At 43.8% G+C, this 13,379-nt stretch overlaps 1 protein-coding gene across 14 annotated transcripts in view; it reads right to left on the bottom strand.

The window, feature by feature from the left end:
• kif1a (kinesin family member 1A) overlaps window positions 1-13,379 on the bottom strand; it is a 209,205-nt gene that overhangs the window by 108,018 nt on the left and 87,808 nt on the right. For all 14 annotated transcript variants that reach the window (XM_033031477.1, XM_033031469.1, XM_033031474.1 and 11 more), the window contains exons 5-13: window positions 11,364-11,429; window positions 9,408-9,586; window positions 6,893-7,004; window positions 5,174-5,251; window positions 4,237-4,302; window positions 3,490-3,507; window positions 2,348-2,423; window positions 1,042-1,120; window positions 373-515 (exon numbers count right to left, since the gene is read on the bottom strand). In XM_033031477.1, the coding sequence (XP_032887368.1) occupies window positions 373-515; window positions 1,042-1,120; window positions 2,348-2,423; window positions 3,490-3,507; window positions 4,237-4,302; window positions 5,174-5,251; window positions 6,893-7,004; window positions 9,408-9,586; window positions 11,364-11,429 (817 nt within the window). The remainder of the gene's footprint in view (window positions 1-372; window positions 516-1,041; window positions 1,121-2,347; window positions 2,424-3,489; window positions 3,508-4,236; window positions 4,303-5,173; window positions 5,252-6,892; window positions 7,005-9,407; window positions 9,587-11,363; window positions 11,430-13,379) is intronic.

Genomic DNA, 13,379 nt, shown 5'->3' on the forward strand with positions numbered 1-13,379 from the left:
GGAATGATCTGGTTGTCCATCATATACCTAAGACCATAGTAAATGTCGATATTAGATATCAGACACTGTGCATCGCAGGAAGCATTTGATACTTTGCTATTGATGCTAAGTCATCGCAGATCTAGCAGTCAAGATGGATTCTGTAAGCAGCTATGACTCCCTATTGGTTATCAAGGTCAGCTCATGTGCTGCAACTATTTGTTGAATCTGAGCACTTTGAATCATGGGCTCATAAGTACAGACCTGTTTAAAGGTCCGATAGTACCTGTGAACAATGGCAGAGACCTGGCAAGGTTAGGCCAGGTACTTAATGGGCTGGGGAAGGGATGGGCTCTAACTCTTCCTGTGGCTCAGTGATCTGACGCCGCTTACGATCAATAATGTCGCCCAATCCCTGAGTGCAGAGCAGATCCCTCAGTCTGGAGACTTCATCCTTTAATTCCCGGATCAGCTTGTTGTTGGGATCCTCATTAATGACGGCATTGCATCGGATCTGCTTAGCACGGTCGGCATACCTAAAGAATGAATAAAACCAAACAACCTTCAGCGTATTGCATTAGAGGTCCTCTGATGTATGTATGTATTCATGTATGTATTGTTAGATCTATGTACCACTGTTTGTAGAACGTTAGTACCTGTACTGATGTAAAGCACTTTGGTCAACAAGAGTTGTTTCTAAATGTGCTATAGAAATAAAATTGACTTGACTTGACTAGAGAGCAGAGGAAGGTCTGCAAAAGGAGGATATACTAGAAAACAATTCAATACATTTGAAGTTTCACCCCCTGCTCCCCAGACCCATCCTCCCCAATTGAATGAACAGTCCCTTTTCACCCCTTGCCATTAATCCATTCCTTACAAACCAGTCTTTCCGTCCCTTCCCAAAACCTAACCCATCCTCCTAATTTCCAAATCCTAGTCCCTCCTTCCCCTAAACCTAGTCCAGCCTTGTCTTTCCAAACCCTAATTCCTTATTAATTCCTTGTACTCCCCAGTGGCTCACTTCATCTAGTGTGTGTTGCTCATATGACTGCTCTTTACCTCAGGGTGCTGAGTGTCTCTTCATAGTTGATGTCGGCTGGACTAAGGGCGGCCACCATGGCAGTCCGAGAGTTGCCCCCTGCAGAGAGATAACATTAACATATTAGGTTCAAGGCCATCAGCCCATTTCCAAAACTTTCTTCTCACTTTTAACGGCCCATTTTTCTTAGATGTAGCCCCACCCGCTAACACTGTCCTAACCCCAGCCAGATGCCTCAGTTGCTTCTGACTGCACAATACCAGGGGAATCTCAGGGAGGCAGTTGGAGCTGTGTAGAACTGTTGCCTTGTGAAGAGATAAGATAAGGGCAGTCATGGTGGCGCAGCGGTAGAGTTGCTGCCTTTCAGCGAATGCAGCGCTGGAGACCCAGGTGCTGTCTGTACGTAGTTGTACATTCTCCCCGCGACCTGCGTGGGTTTTCTCCAAGATCTTCGGTTTCCTCCACACTCCAAAGACGTACAGGTTTGTAGGTTAATTGGCTTGGTAAATGTAAAAATTGTCCCTAGTGGGTGTAGGATAATGTAAATGTGCGGGGATCGCTGATCGGCGCGGACCCGCTGGGCCTGTTTCCACGCTGTATCTCTAAACTAAAAATCTAAACTTTCCCCTCATTTTGACTTCCACTAACAATCACATTCAAACTCACACCCAACATACAGTATGTATACTTCCCATAGATGGGGCATGCATGTCCCATCATCTCCCATTCCCCAACTCACAACAATGCCGCCAATCTATCCTCATGGAAACAGGCTGAGGAGGATCAAACTCATTTTGACTGTGGTCACTGATATTGAAAGGAAACCCATGCCGTGTGATGTTACGTAGTCATAGGCTTGTGGGATCACAAAATCTCAACTGGATGTCTGCTGCACCATTGGAGGGGTGGTCTTTCAAATGAGTTATTAAACTGAGACTTTCCCCCCACTTTTTCAGCCTGAGATACACAACACTAGCCAAACCACACAGGAGCCCCCTTTCCTGTCCTGCCCCATATGAATCCTCACTTAAATACAGATTATCTTACGACGCAACAATGACAACGCAGCAAAAGTCACATTGCAAAATACTTTGGGACATGCTGAAGCCGTGGAAGTCTCTATATAAATGTGTGTCTTTGTGTAAGTTCAGTTCTCAGGGTAAAAGGACGATGTGCAATTTATGGTGATATCCAACCCTCCTTAGTAGTTCTTTCTAATCTTTATTAATCATAGCCCATATTGACATATATGTTAGAAAGTGGAAATACTGCACAGTTAACTACTGCTATGTCAGTAAGCAGTAGTGCAGAGGAAGTAGCCCTCACCAAGGTTTTCCCGTAGGAGCCACGTTAGCACAGAGTCTCTGTATGGGATGAAATCTGTTTTCTTCTTTTTCTTGTTCTGCTCAACGTGGAACATAACAAAAAACATTCCATAAACAGAACGCATTAACAATTTCAGAGTATGCAGAGTCAAAATGGATTAAATGTCAGTCATCTGAAAATGATTCGATGTCCTGAAACCTCCACCTCTTTGGCAGAATACAGTCCCAGCAATCCTCCACCCAATTCTCATCTAATCATCAATGTTAGCAGATAAGGTCCACAGAGACCTTGCCCAGTTCCCCCAAGAAACAATGATCCTGAATGAGCACGATTACCCTTGCCAACCCTTAACCGCACAGACTGAGCGAACTTTGAATAAGCAGAAACACTCAGCAAGTTATCTGGTATTTGGTTCTGTTTCCCTTCCTGTCTTTCAAAAGGCATCAACCATTTTGTTTCCACAGTACTGATACTGCTTGACCTGTTGAGTACTTCATGCATTTTCTGTTTTATTTTTATCTCTGGAAGTGAAAGCTAGGGGTTGAATGGACAATAGGTGCAGGAGTAGGCCATTCGATGTGATCTTGGCTGATCATCCCCAATCAGTACCCCATTCCTGCCTTCTCCCCATATCCCCTGACTCCACTATCTTTAAGAGCCCTGTCTAGCTCTCTCTTGAAAGTATCCAGAGAACCGGCCTCCACCACCCTCTGAGGCAGATAATTCCACAGACTCACAACTCTCTGTGTGAATATTTAGGGCTTGTTCTATTCTGGCTTTTTCTCGCCTCCAGTTCCCATCCCGTCCCGTCCCCCCAACTAAAACATTGGTAACTAGCCTCACAGGTCACAACTATGTATCCCTCTTGGGCTTACACCTGTCTCTATCCAGCAATCTGCCTATCAGGGAACCTCCTCGCCTGAGGAAATCTGTTGCCGGCCCTGATTTGACCTACATTTTTCACCCATTTCCCCCCCCCCTCTCCCTACTGCAATCAGTCTGAAGAAGGATCCCACCCGAAACGTCACTTATTCATTTTCTCCAGAGATGCTGCCTGACCTGCTGAGCTACTGCAGCATTTTGTGTCTAAAACAGGTTGAGCTTTGTAGACATAGTGTCATGAAGTAAGGTGTTGTTCATACCTTGTTTGATCCAGAATCCTGAAATAAACAGAAAATAAAGTTTACTGAGTGGGCTAGCGGCACATGACAGGTCAGTGCTGCTCCTTCACAACTCCATTGAAGACTTGCCCAAAAGAGCAATGAACCTGCCATTAAGGGCTACCATTACATCAGGACACCAATGATGACTGACCTCCCTAACAGTAACCATTTTAGAGGAGGTCACTCAAAACTAGAACTCCTTTCAGAGAATTTATCCATTCAGACCACTTTTATGGTGATGGGAGAACTATTGAAACAGTACTAAACTTTTCTGACATTTTTGAATTATTGAAACAATACTAAACTATATTTAAGATTTTCAACATATTCTTCATGCCCTCATCTTGCAATTACATTTTTCTAGACTTACTTTTTTTCTTTTTAGAGTCTTATGAACGCTCCTAAGGAGCCAGGCATAACCTTTCCTTCCTGGGAATTCAGATCTTTGACAAGGATGACCAGTTTTTGATCAATGTCTCGTGTGCTTGAAGGGCCCCCTCTTCGTCTCAGTGACGTGGTTGGACACAGTACTTGAGATGGGGTCTGAATGGAGTGAATTGAATCCTATATCTTGCTGTGGCTATGGAACTTAGGACTTTATTGATTCTGGCAGTCAGCTTTGGCAGAGCAAGGTCAGCAATGGTCTTCAGACTCGAGGGTTACTTTCTGCCTCATGCTTCTCCACTCAAACAGTATCATCATCATAAAAAGCAACAAGCCACTCACCACGTCCGCCAGTGCTGAGATGACCTTGCCCAGAGTTGTCAAGGATTTATTTATATTTGCTCCTTCCTATAACACACAAGGAAATGAGCCATTAAATGGGGAAGATAGAAAAACTGAACACATAGATGCAATGACACATTAAGCCTTAATATGCAACAAATTAACCCATTGATAGAAGTGTGTCCCTGGGTTTGTTACATATTGTTCGAACTTATATAAGAATATTTAGTTTAACTTCTCACAAACTCTTAGACATCTCTACTTTTAACTATTGCATGATTAGAATTTTTTTTTAAATTCCTTCTGGAACTCAAATCCCAGGAGATAAAAGAATGCTCTGGTGAACTGTGGATTACCAGGCAGGATTGGGGATATCTTTTGCAAGTCTCAAATTATCTACAGTAGCTGAATAATACTTTAAAAAATAACGGATGATCGTATCAAACCCCAATTATGAAGTTTAACTGGACAAGTGCAAATGCAACCTGGAATGAAACATCCTGAAGAACCATTTAAAACACTATCGGAGAACCACTTCAGGAGAGGAACATGGCGTTAGTTCTCTGCCCACAACTTATCCCCTGCTGACAAGTACATCAAGGTGAGAGGATGGATGATTGATTAGATAGATGAACAAATGAAGAAGCCGGCTGCCAGTTAGATCAACCAATAGATCAATGGGTGAATCAGGTAACAAAAAGGCGAGTGGACAAATGAACGTATGCCACAAATGCATTATTATGGATACTTAATTGGTTGAGTGGTTATGAACAAATGGACTGCTGGAGGGTGGTAGGTCAGTGCATTCAAGGATGGAAATAGATAAGTAGTCAAATGGACACATGGCTAGAAGGATATGTGAGTGCGCGATGCGGTAGTGTCTAAATGCACAATGAGGAAGAGATGAACAGAGGGTCAAACAGCGACCGATTCTCACCTTTAACCGTGTTCCCTTTGCTCCTGTGGAATCTGCTCTTTCACTTCCAGCAAGATCAACCAAACTGATTTTACTCGCCTAAAGAATAAAAGTATGTTAGAAACAAAACAAGTAGTTCAATGAAAGTCAGAATTTGTCCTTCCCATGCTCTGCTATTATTAATTAATTGGAACTCCAGATTAGGTGCTCTACTCAAATTCTCCACCACAATATTAAATAAAGCCAATTGTACACCAGATCAAATCCATCCAAGAAACTGGGGATCTATGTGAACATCAAGCCTCAGTGCTGTTTAAGGTGATACAGAAATAGGTTTCAGCCAGACAGATGTTACAATCAGCATGAAAAGAGGCTACATAATCTGCAACATTACACGATCACAGCAGGGCGTATAAGGGTCAGGGGCTATCATAAGTATGAGTGTGCAAAGCATTGCCTCGTATAATAGACATGGGCATATTCATTATGCAGGATGTAAACTATGTGCATGTTGTAAACTATGTGCAGGTTGCATAATTTAGGGTACTTAACAGGTCAGGTATTGAGCAGGGTGTATTTTGGCTTAGGTGAATAATGTATATAATGGAGAGGAAGAGGGGATGGTTATGAGCGGCAAGGTCCATACACAAAGGGTGTTAAGGATTTATAACAGGCGTCAACAATAAAATGAGAATAACATAGAAGGTCTGCACTGAGCAGAGGACATAAATCAGGACATTAGCTCATACCTCTTTTAAAAAGCCCTTAAAGTTCATTGATGCACATATACTGCTTATTAAGGGTTCTCTCAACGATTTTCAAAGATCTAATAAGATAACAAACAAGCAAAGCTTCTATGTTTTTACTCCCACTCTTTGGTTGAGAACTCTAAACTAACACACTTTGTTCAAAATGTATCAACTGATGAATTTCTTCATAAGGTTCTTTCTCAACATTTTCAGAATCTTAGATTTTTCCATATTAATCTCCATCTCAATGGAAAATACATCAGTAACCCAATATTTAGACATGTCTATTGCATTCCATTCCCAAATGTGAATTTTATTTGCTATTCTGGCCAACAGCTCCCTCTGGTGAATGGCACAGATAAGGCAGATATTCTGTCCAACATTAAATTCCCCTTAGACACTAAATGCTGGAGTAAATCAGCAGGACGGGCAACATCTCTGGAGGGAAGGAATGGGTGACGTTTCATCCATTCCATTCTCTCCAGAGATGGTGCCTGTTGAGCTGAGTTACTCCAACATTTTGTGTCTATCTTCGGTTTAAACCAGCATTTGCAGTTCCTTCCTACATATTAAATTCCTCTTGCTGGGCCAATGATGAAGGTTTGTGGTTCCTTACAGTTTCCTCTATATCCTTCATTTTCCTCAGTCTTCTTGTCAGTGGTAACTGTATCCTGATGGACCATCCATGACCAACAGGATCAAACTGAAGCAAATTGTCTTCGCAATTATCAATCACATTCAGCCATTGTCATTGTTCCATTTCAGTACATATGACAATTAAACACTTTTTACAATTTCTCTTTTAAACTCAGGTTTAAAGGAGATCCACAAGGCATAATCAACAGGATCAAAATTATTATTATTTTTTTTAACAATTATCAATAATATTCAGCCAATCTCTAAGGTGGTTTGTAATTCAAGTTTAAATAAAGGTCATATCTCTATCAAGGAGTGCAGACAATTTAGTCATCACACCGCTCCTTTCCATTACCTTCTCAGAGGATGATTCTGCATTGGAGTCATGTATTTTCTGTGTGAAGATGATATTGAACACAGCGTGTGATCGGCTGCTGCTTTCATTCATGTTTGTAGCAGCCACGGTTCTGAGGAGACAGGAAAGAATCAGCAGGAAAGGTCAGGGCACTCGCCAATGTTGGCAGGGCATTTTCAATTATTTCAGGGGTACTAGTCAGTGATGGCACAGCACGTTATCAATGGAAGCAGCATTTATCTTTGGTAACACAGGCATTGGTTAATTAAGTCTGGGGTATCAGTTAAAAAGGACAGATGATTATTGAATAGGACAGGGGCATAAGTCATCTGTTATTTATTTGGGACTAGACTAAGTGGGTCCCGTTGGGCCCCTATCACACGGGAGGCCTGGTCCCCCAACGCAACCCGTTCCCCAACGCAATATTCCACGACTCACGCCTATCTCCCTCCCGCAATATTCCACCCCTCCCTGTCCCTCTCTCCCTCTACTTCCCCCTCTGTCCAACCTTGCCCATCACCCCGGACCCCTTCTACCCCCCCTCCCTATTCCCCTGCACTCCACTACCCCTCTACCCCACTCCCTCCCTCTCTTTCCCAATTACCTCCCTCCCTCTCTCTCCCCCTCCCTCCCTCATTCCTCCCTTCTCTCTCCCTCCCTCCCCCCTCAGCCCTCCCTCATCCCTCTCTCCCCTCCCTCCCTCATCCCTCTCTCCCCCTCCCTTCTTCATCGCTCACTCCCCCCTTCCTCCGTCTTCTCTCCCACCCCCCCCGTGCTGTGGGCCGAGCTGCGGCACTCCCTCTCTCTGTGCTACGCTGCGGTGCGTTACGGCCGCTCCCGGTGTCCACGCCTGCGGGCAGGAGCTGATTGACCCGTGCTGTCCCTCGCCAGTGGGTAGACAGCGGGGCTCAGCGCTGCTTATTTCCTTCATCATCCTCCCCTCACTCCCATTCCCTGCACCAGCACCTACTCAGGTCGTAGAGCAGCGCCAGGGCCTGGTTCTCGTACTCGGTCCGGCCCTGGCTGTAGGCAGCCGAAGCACTTGCAGAACTGGGCCTCAATGGAGCCAAGCTCGCTGTGCGGGGGGCGATGGCGCCACTCCTTCACCATGGCGACCTCCAGCCGATTGACAGCGGACGCGGCCATGGTGCCAGGAAGAGGCGTCGCCATCCCAGCGGCGCCCCTTCCTGAGTGACAGGAGAGGAGACCAATCTGCGTGGCGGCGACTGATAGCAATATTCGCATGCGCGGTTTTTACGATTTTTAAACCTCGATAACTTTTACAATATGCCAGCGATCGGAACAAAACTTGTTGCACTCGCAGCACAGGAGAATGTTGAGTAAGAGGGCGGAAAATCGCAGCACTATTGCGTACCATTTTTGCGCAAATCGTAAAACCCCGCAAACCAGAAGAGCGCAAGATCAAAGTTTTGGTTATGTCTAGATAAGAATTTACAGTAATTGATAATGTGCTAAATATTCCGTGAAACTTTTACAAGTAATCTTTACTTTAACAAGTAATACAGAGGGCGTTCCATGCTTCACTGGTCACTATTGAAAATAATAGGACTGTAAGTGGTGAAACTATGTACAGAAGTCACTGTTTGGTGTTATACAGCCAAACTATTCAGAAAATAGGCCAGAGGGACATCAACCGATCGAGGCCCCACCAGTCTTTATTTTGGCCTGAGCCATCTATTGAAAGACTGGGAGAACAACATCAACTTCCCATTCGACACCTCCATGATATCACTTTCTAATAACTTCATGACAGATCAGGATTCATTTATCCCATGCCTCCTCCTCTCACTGTTGCTCCCCCTATCATCCCGGTGGTTTGAACAAATACTGCTCCATCCCTAGCTGTTGTCATCCACCATCTCTCAGTTTAAGGTCAATTTAAGGAAACACTATTTCAGAGGTATTCGGTGAAAGCAATTACCATAGATTCCTTCAAATGCAGAGATTTGTTATCCCGAGTATAGGAATGTTTATGATACGGCATGTGTCAAGTGCAGCATGCCTGAGTGTTACAGGCATCTCTGAACCTCTATTCCCCAATAGCTCTCCATCATTAGTTGCTTATAACATGGAAAGTGACCATTCAGATAATCAAAATCCTACCAGATCACAGACTAATCCCATTATTTTCTGTATAACCTATTCTCCCTACGGTCCAATCAAGTCCCCCCAGATTCTACCACTTGCCCATACACTGGGGGCAACTTTGCATGACCCGGTAACCAAAATACACATCTTTTTGGATATGAGAATACCAGGAGGCAACCAATAGACTCACAGAGAAAATGTGCGAATGACACAGAGACAATACCAGGGATCAGGATCAAATCTGGATTGCTGGTGATGTGAGACAGCAACTCTACTAGCTGTGCCTCCAAGTCTAATGTCTGGGTTATCAAATGCTAATTGACATGGATAGATAGCTCTGCTTAATCAACCTAATGACTACATTGCTCAGGTGTTGTCATATCCAATATAATCTGGGTCCTCATACCTGGCTTTGTTGCCTGAGTCCATGAGGTCTGAGACGTCATTATAGGAAGTCACAGCAAGTTTAGAGAGATCCTCCACATAAGGGCCTAGAATGGGGTGCTCTCGAACTCGAAGGTTTCCTTTGGTTTTGGGGTTCAGTAGGTCTCGCACACGTTCACAGTAAATCTCCATGTAGCTGACCTGGGAGACAACACACCAGCAAAATTACAAAACAGAAAACAAGTCTTCATATCACATATTGACCAGTGAGAAATGGAACCTTCTCTAATCATGCCCCGTGTGTGAATGTTTCCACCTATCTGAGGGCAAATGCTTGGCTGGGGTTCTTTGTATGACTTCAAGAAGCTTTTGTCTAGTCCCTGTTTGTTGGGGACATCTACATCAACTCGAGGTGTCCTGCTCCAGAGTGAAAACCCATTGCTCAATGACAGCTTTCACCTGTCACACATCTGCACCTTTCTACGTAAGCAGTCACGTGACCGGCTTGGAGTGACAGGCTGCAGACCATCATATGGATGTTGGACACAGTGGGCAGAAGGTGTGTGAATACAATGAGATGATGAGCATGAGATACAGTAACTCAATAGAGCTGGAGCAGCAGTGATGTTCATGCTCGAGAAACTTCAAGCGTGTGACCAATTTAATTCTCTTTTGAAACATCCGAATGCCCTACTCCTGCACCTATTGTCTATTGTCCATTGTCTATTTATAGCTGGCTCCTCTTACTTTTCTAAAATCTCCTGTCTGATAATGTTGGTGTGCAATATCTTGAAATATTTTGCCTATCAAAGGTGCTACATGAATATAAGTCACTGCAGATACTCCCTTATAATACAGGACATGAATGCAATAGTCCCTCCAATAGGCCTCAGTTCAGTTCAGTTCAGTTTTATTTGCCATATGTAGGTTAACACAGGGTAAACGGTACAATAAAATGTGTTTGACAAGACAACGGGTCACCTCAGCAATGATATTACAATGATAAAATTAAGATATATAGACACCAAGCAAGTGCACAGGTGCATCTTACAACTCCCTCAACTCTTTCATCAAAGATGTGTCACCTGAGATTTCCCACCAGCATGCCAGTCCCATGCCACTCTTTCATTACATTTATCTGATTCAGCTGTCATTTGGAATAGAATTAAGGGACTTGAGGTGGAATAGACAAAGTCAATGTGAAATGTTCAGACTTTACATTCAATTCTGAGAATTTTTCAACACGACCAAATAGGATTGTCATAGAATCATACAGCACAAAAATGGCTCCTTGGCCCACCGTGTCTATGCCAACTATCAAATGCTTGTATGATATTTCCTAAATAATGTGAGAGTACCTGCCTCCACTACACAATAGACAATAGACAATAGGTGCAGGAGTAGGCCATTCGACCCCTCGAGCCAGCACCGCCATTCAATGTGATCATGGCTGATCATCCACAATCAGTACCCCATTCCTGCCTTCTCCCCATATCCCTTGACCGCTATCTTTAAGAGCTCTGTCTAGCTCTCTCTTGAAAACATCCAGAGAACTAGCCTCCACCGCCGTCTGAGGCAGAAAATTCCACAGACTCACAACTCTCTGCATGAAAATGTTTTTCCTCATCTCCGTTCTAAATGGCTTACCCCTTATTCTTAAACTGTGGCACCTGGTTCTGGAGTCAAGCAGCGAATTGCATATCCTGGATAAAAAAAATATTCTTCAGATTCTATGCCTCTTATTGTCTACCCTATCTATGTTTCTCAGAATACAGTACACCCTTGTCAGGTACCCTTCAGCCTCATCTGCTCCAGGAAAACAAATCATGGACGATCCCTGACATTGTTTTGAAATAAATTCTAAACTTTGAAATTGAAGCATTATCCCTAGTCTGCACTACAACTAATCACAGCAATGGGCCTGAATGGAGCATAAATGGACGTAATTTCCACCGGAAGTGTTCTCCTTTATACTTACTTCCACAGAGTAGGAAAGATTGGCATTTGCACTGTCATTAATCTTGCCGAAGAGGTCTTCACACAGCTGGGGAAAGAAGGCGGCAAAATCAGTATCATAATATAAAATCAGTAACACTATAGTGTATATTCCAGCGTCACCTGCAAGTTCGACACAGCTAAGAGACTCCACCAGAGGCCCATTGTTTGCAGGCGTTATTATTTATAAAATGCACAAATTCTTCTGGAATGCTCCATCTGTGTTATCCCTCTCACCTGAATCATGTCTAATTCTGGAACCCACTGAGTAGGAAATAATTTTGGTTTATTTTTATTTATGTGGGTATCTCTATTTATTACAGTTCTGGTGTCCTTCTTGGATGGGCGAGGAAAATGGTTACATTAGAAAATGCTCCACTGGCAGACTGGACAAAGCAAGATCCCTGATAATTTGGATTGGCAGGGTGGGTGGAGGAGAGAAGGAAATCAATGAATAGGACAGTGGTGTCAGAGCATATGCACAGCTGCTCGTGGTGGTGGATGCGGAAAAGAGCCTGGCAACAATTTATCAGGACCTGCTGTCCCGGTGAATCAACATCGTGATCTCTCAGACGCAGCATTTCTTTCCAATTCTGACACTTCTGATAATGGGATGCTGAAAACCTATGAATACTTAGCCCCCGTGTTCCCAGATAGTTTTAGAGCCTGTTCAAATTTCAGAGTCTTCGTTCCAAGTCCAAAGTTCAGAGCATCCACCTAACGGACTCTTTTTAGTCCCCCCAAAGATGTATTTTTATCAATGGGATTCGTTATGTAGTAATGCCCCTCCTGAACGGTTTACTTCTCCCCATGCCCTTCTGATTGAAATATATTCAGATATCAATCTCTGTAGTGGTTAGGTGATCTTCCAGCACAAGGAAGAGATGTGCAACAGAGCAGGTTATTTTAGTCAAATACTCTTCCATAAGAAACCTTTGGAGCCAAGCCCCATGTCCATCAGTTGCAGTCACTTGAGTGCAGTTCCAATGTTGGTGGATTTGTAACTTCATTATCCAGAATCTACAGCAGCAGAGAAACACCTATCTTGCATACAACAACACTGATGGAAGCCATTTGGTCCACTGGGTCCGTTATTGTTTCTCAGGGGAGATGATTTATGAGCTCATTTATGCATGGCTGGGATATTCCAGGCAACCCATGCACCCCCCAATCCCTGCAACACTCTCTCTTTCACATGCTCATCAACCTCCAACATGTGACTGTAAGAAGTGTAAAGTGAATCGGTGGGGCCCACACTCTCTCGACTTTAAGAAAATGAAATGTGATCTCGCTGAAATCTATTGTTCTTTTGGGCTTGATGAAACAGATGGACGGGTGGTATTGCCCTTGGCTAGTACGTCAAGAAGCAGGGCCAGGTCTTAAGGAGAAGACATTTCTGAACATGTAAGCCAAAGAATGTTTAGAATTACCTATCCGACAAGGGTGTGGATCTCAGTCGAAACACTCAATAGATTTATAGACATTAAGAGAAATGTGAGGTATGGGTTATTGCAGGAAAGCGGTGTTGAGATAAATGATGGGACATGATCTAATGGACAGACGGCAATCATAAGGGGTTGAAATTCCAACTCCAGAGTTTTACATTCGATTGACAATGTGCACCTTACTTCCTGCAGGCCATTCAGCAATTGTCATGACATTTCAGAACCTCATTTTAGCTGCTGAAAGTGGGGCTGTGGGGAGAATACCGTTATAGGCGATGGATTGCAATTCAGATGTCACCATTGTAATAATTTTTAGCATGGCTGGATGGGACAATGTCTATTTAACATCATCCTCACTGTTGCAGATTACGAGGTGCTAATGCAGTGATGGTCTCCACTGGCGTGAGTAGGTTGGACTATCAGACGTCAGCAGCATTTGGTGGTGTCACCAAGTGGGGCCACTGTGCTTCCACTGATCTCATGTTTGGGGAAAGGGTCGGCAGACGAGTCCAGGGGAAACCTGTCGAATATCTGACCAAACTCCACAGGCAATT

Source organism: Amblyraja radiata, chromosome 13 (assembly GCF_010909765.2).
Source record: "Amblyraja radiata isolate CabotCenter1 chromosome 13, sAmbRad1.1.pri, whole genome shotgun sequence".
Classification (NCBI taxonomy): domain Eukaryota; kingdom Metazoa; phylum Chordata; class Chondrichthyes; order Rajiformes; family Rajidae; genus Amblyraja; species Amblyraja radiata.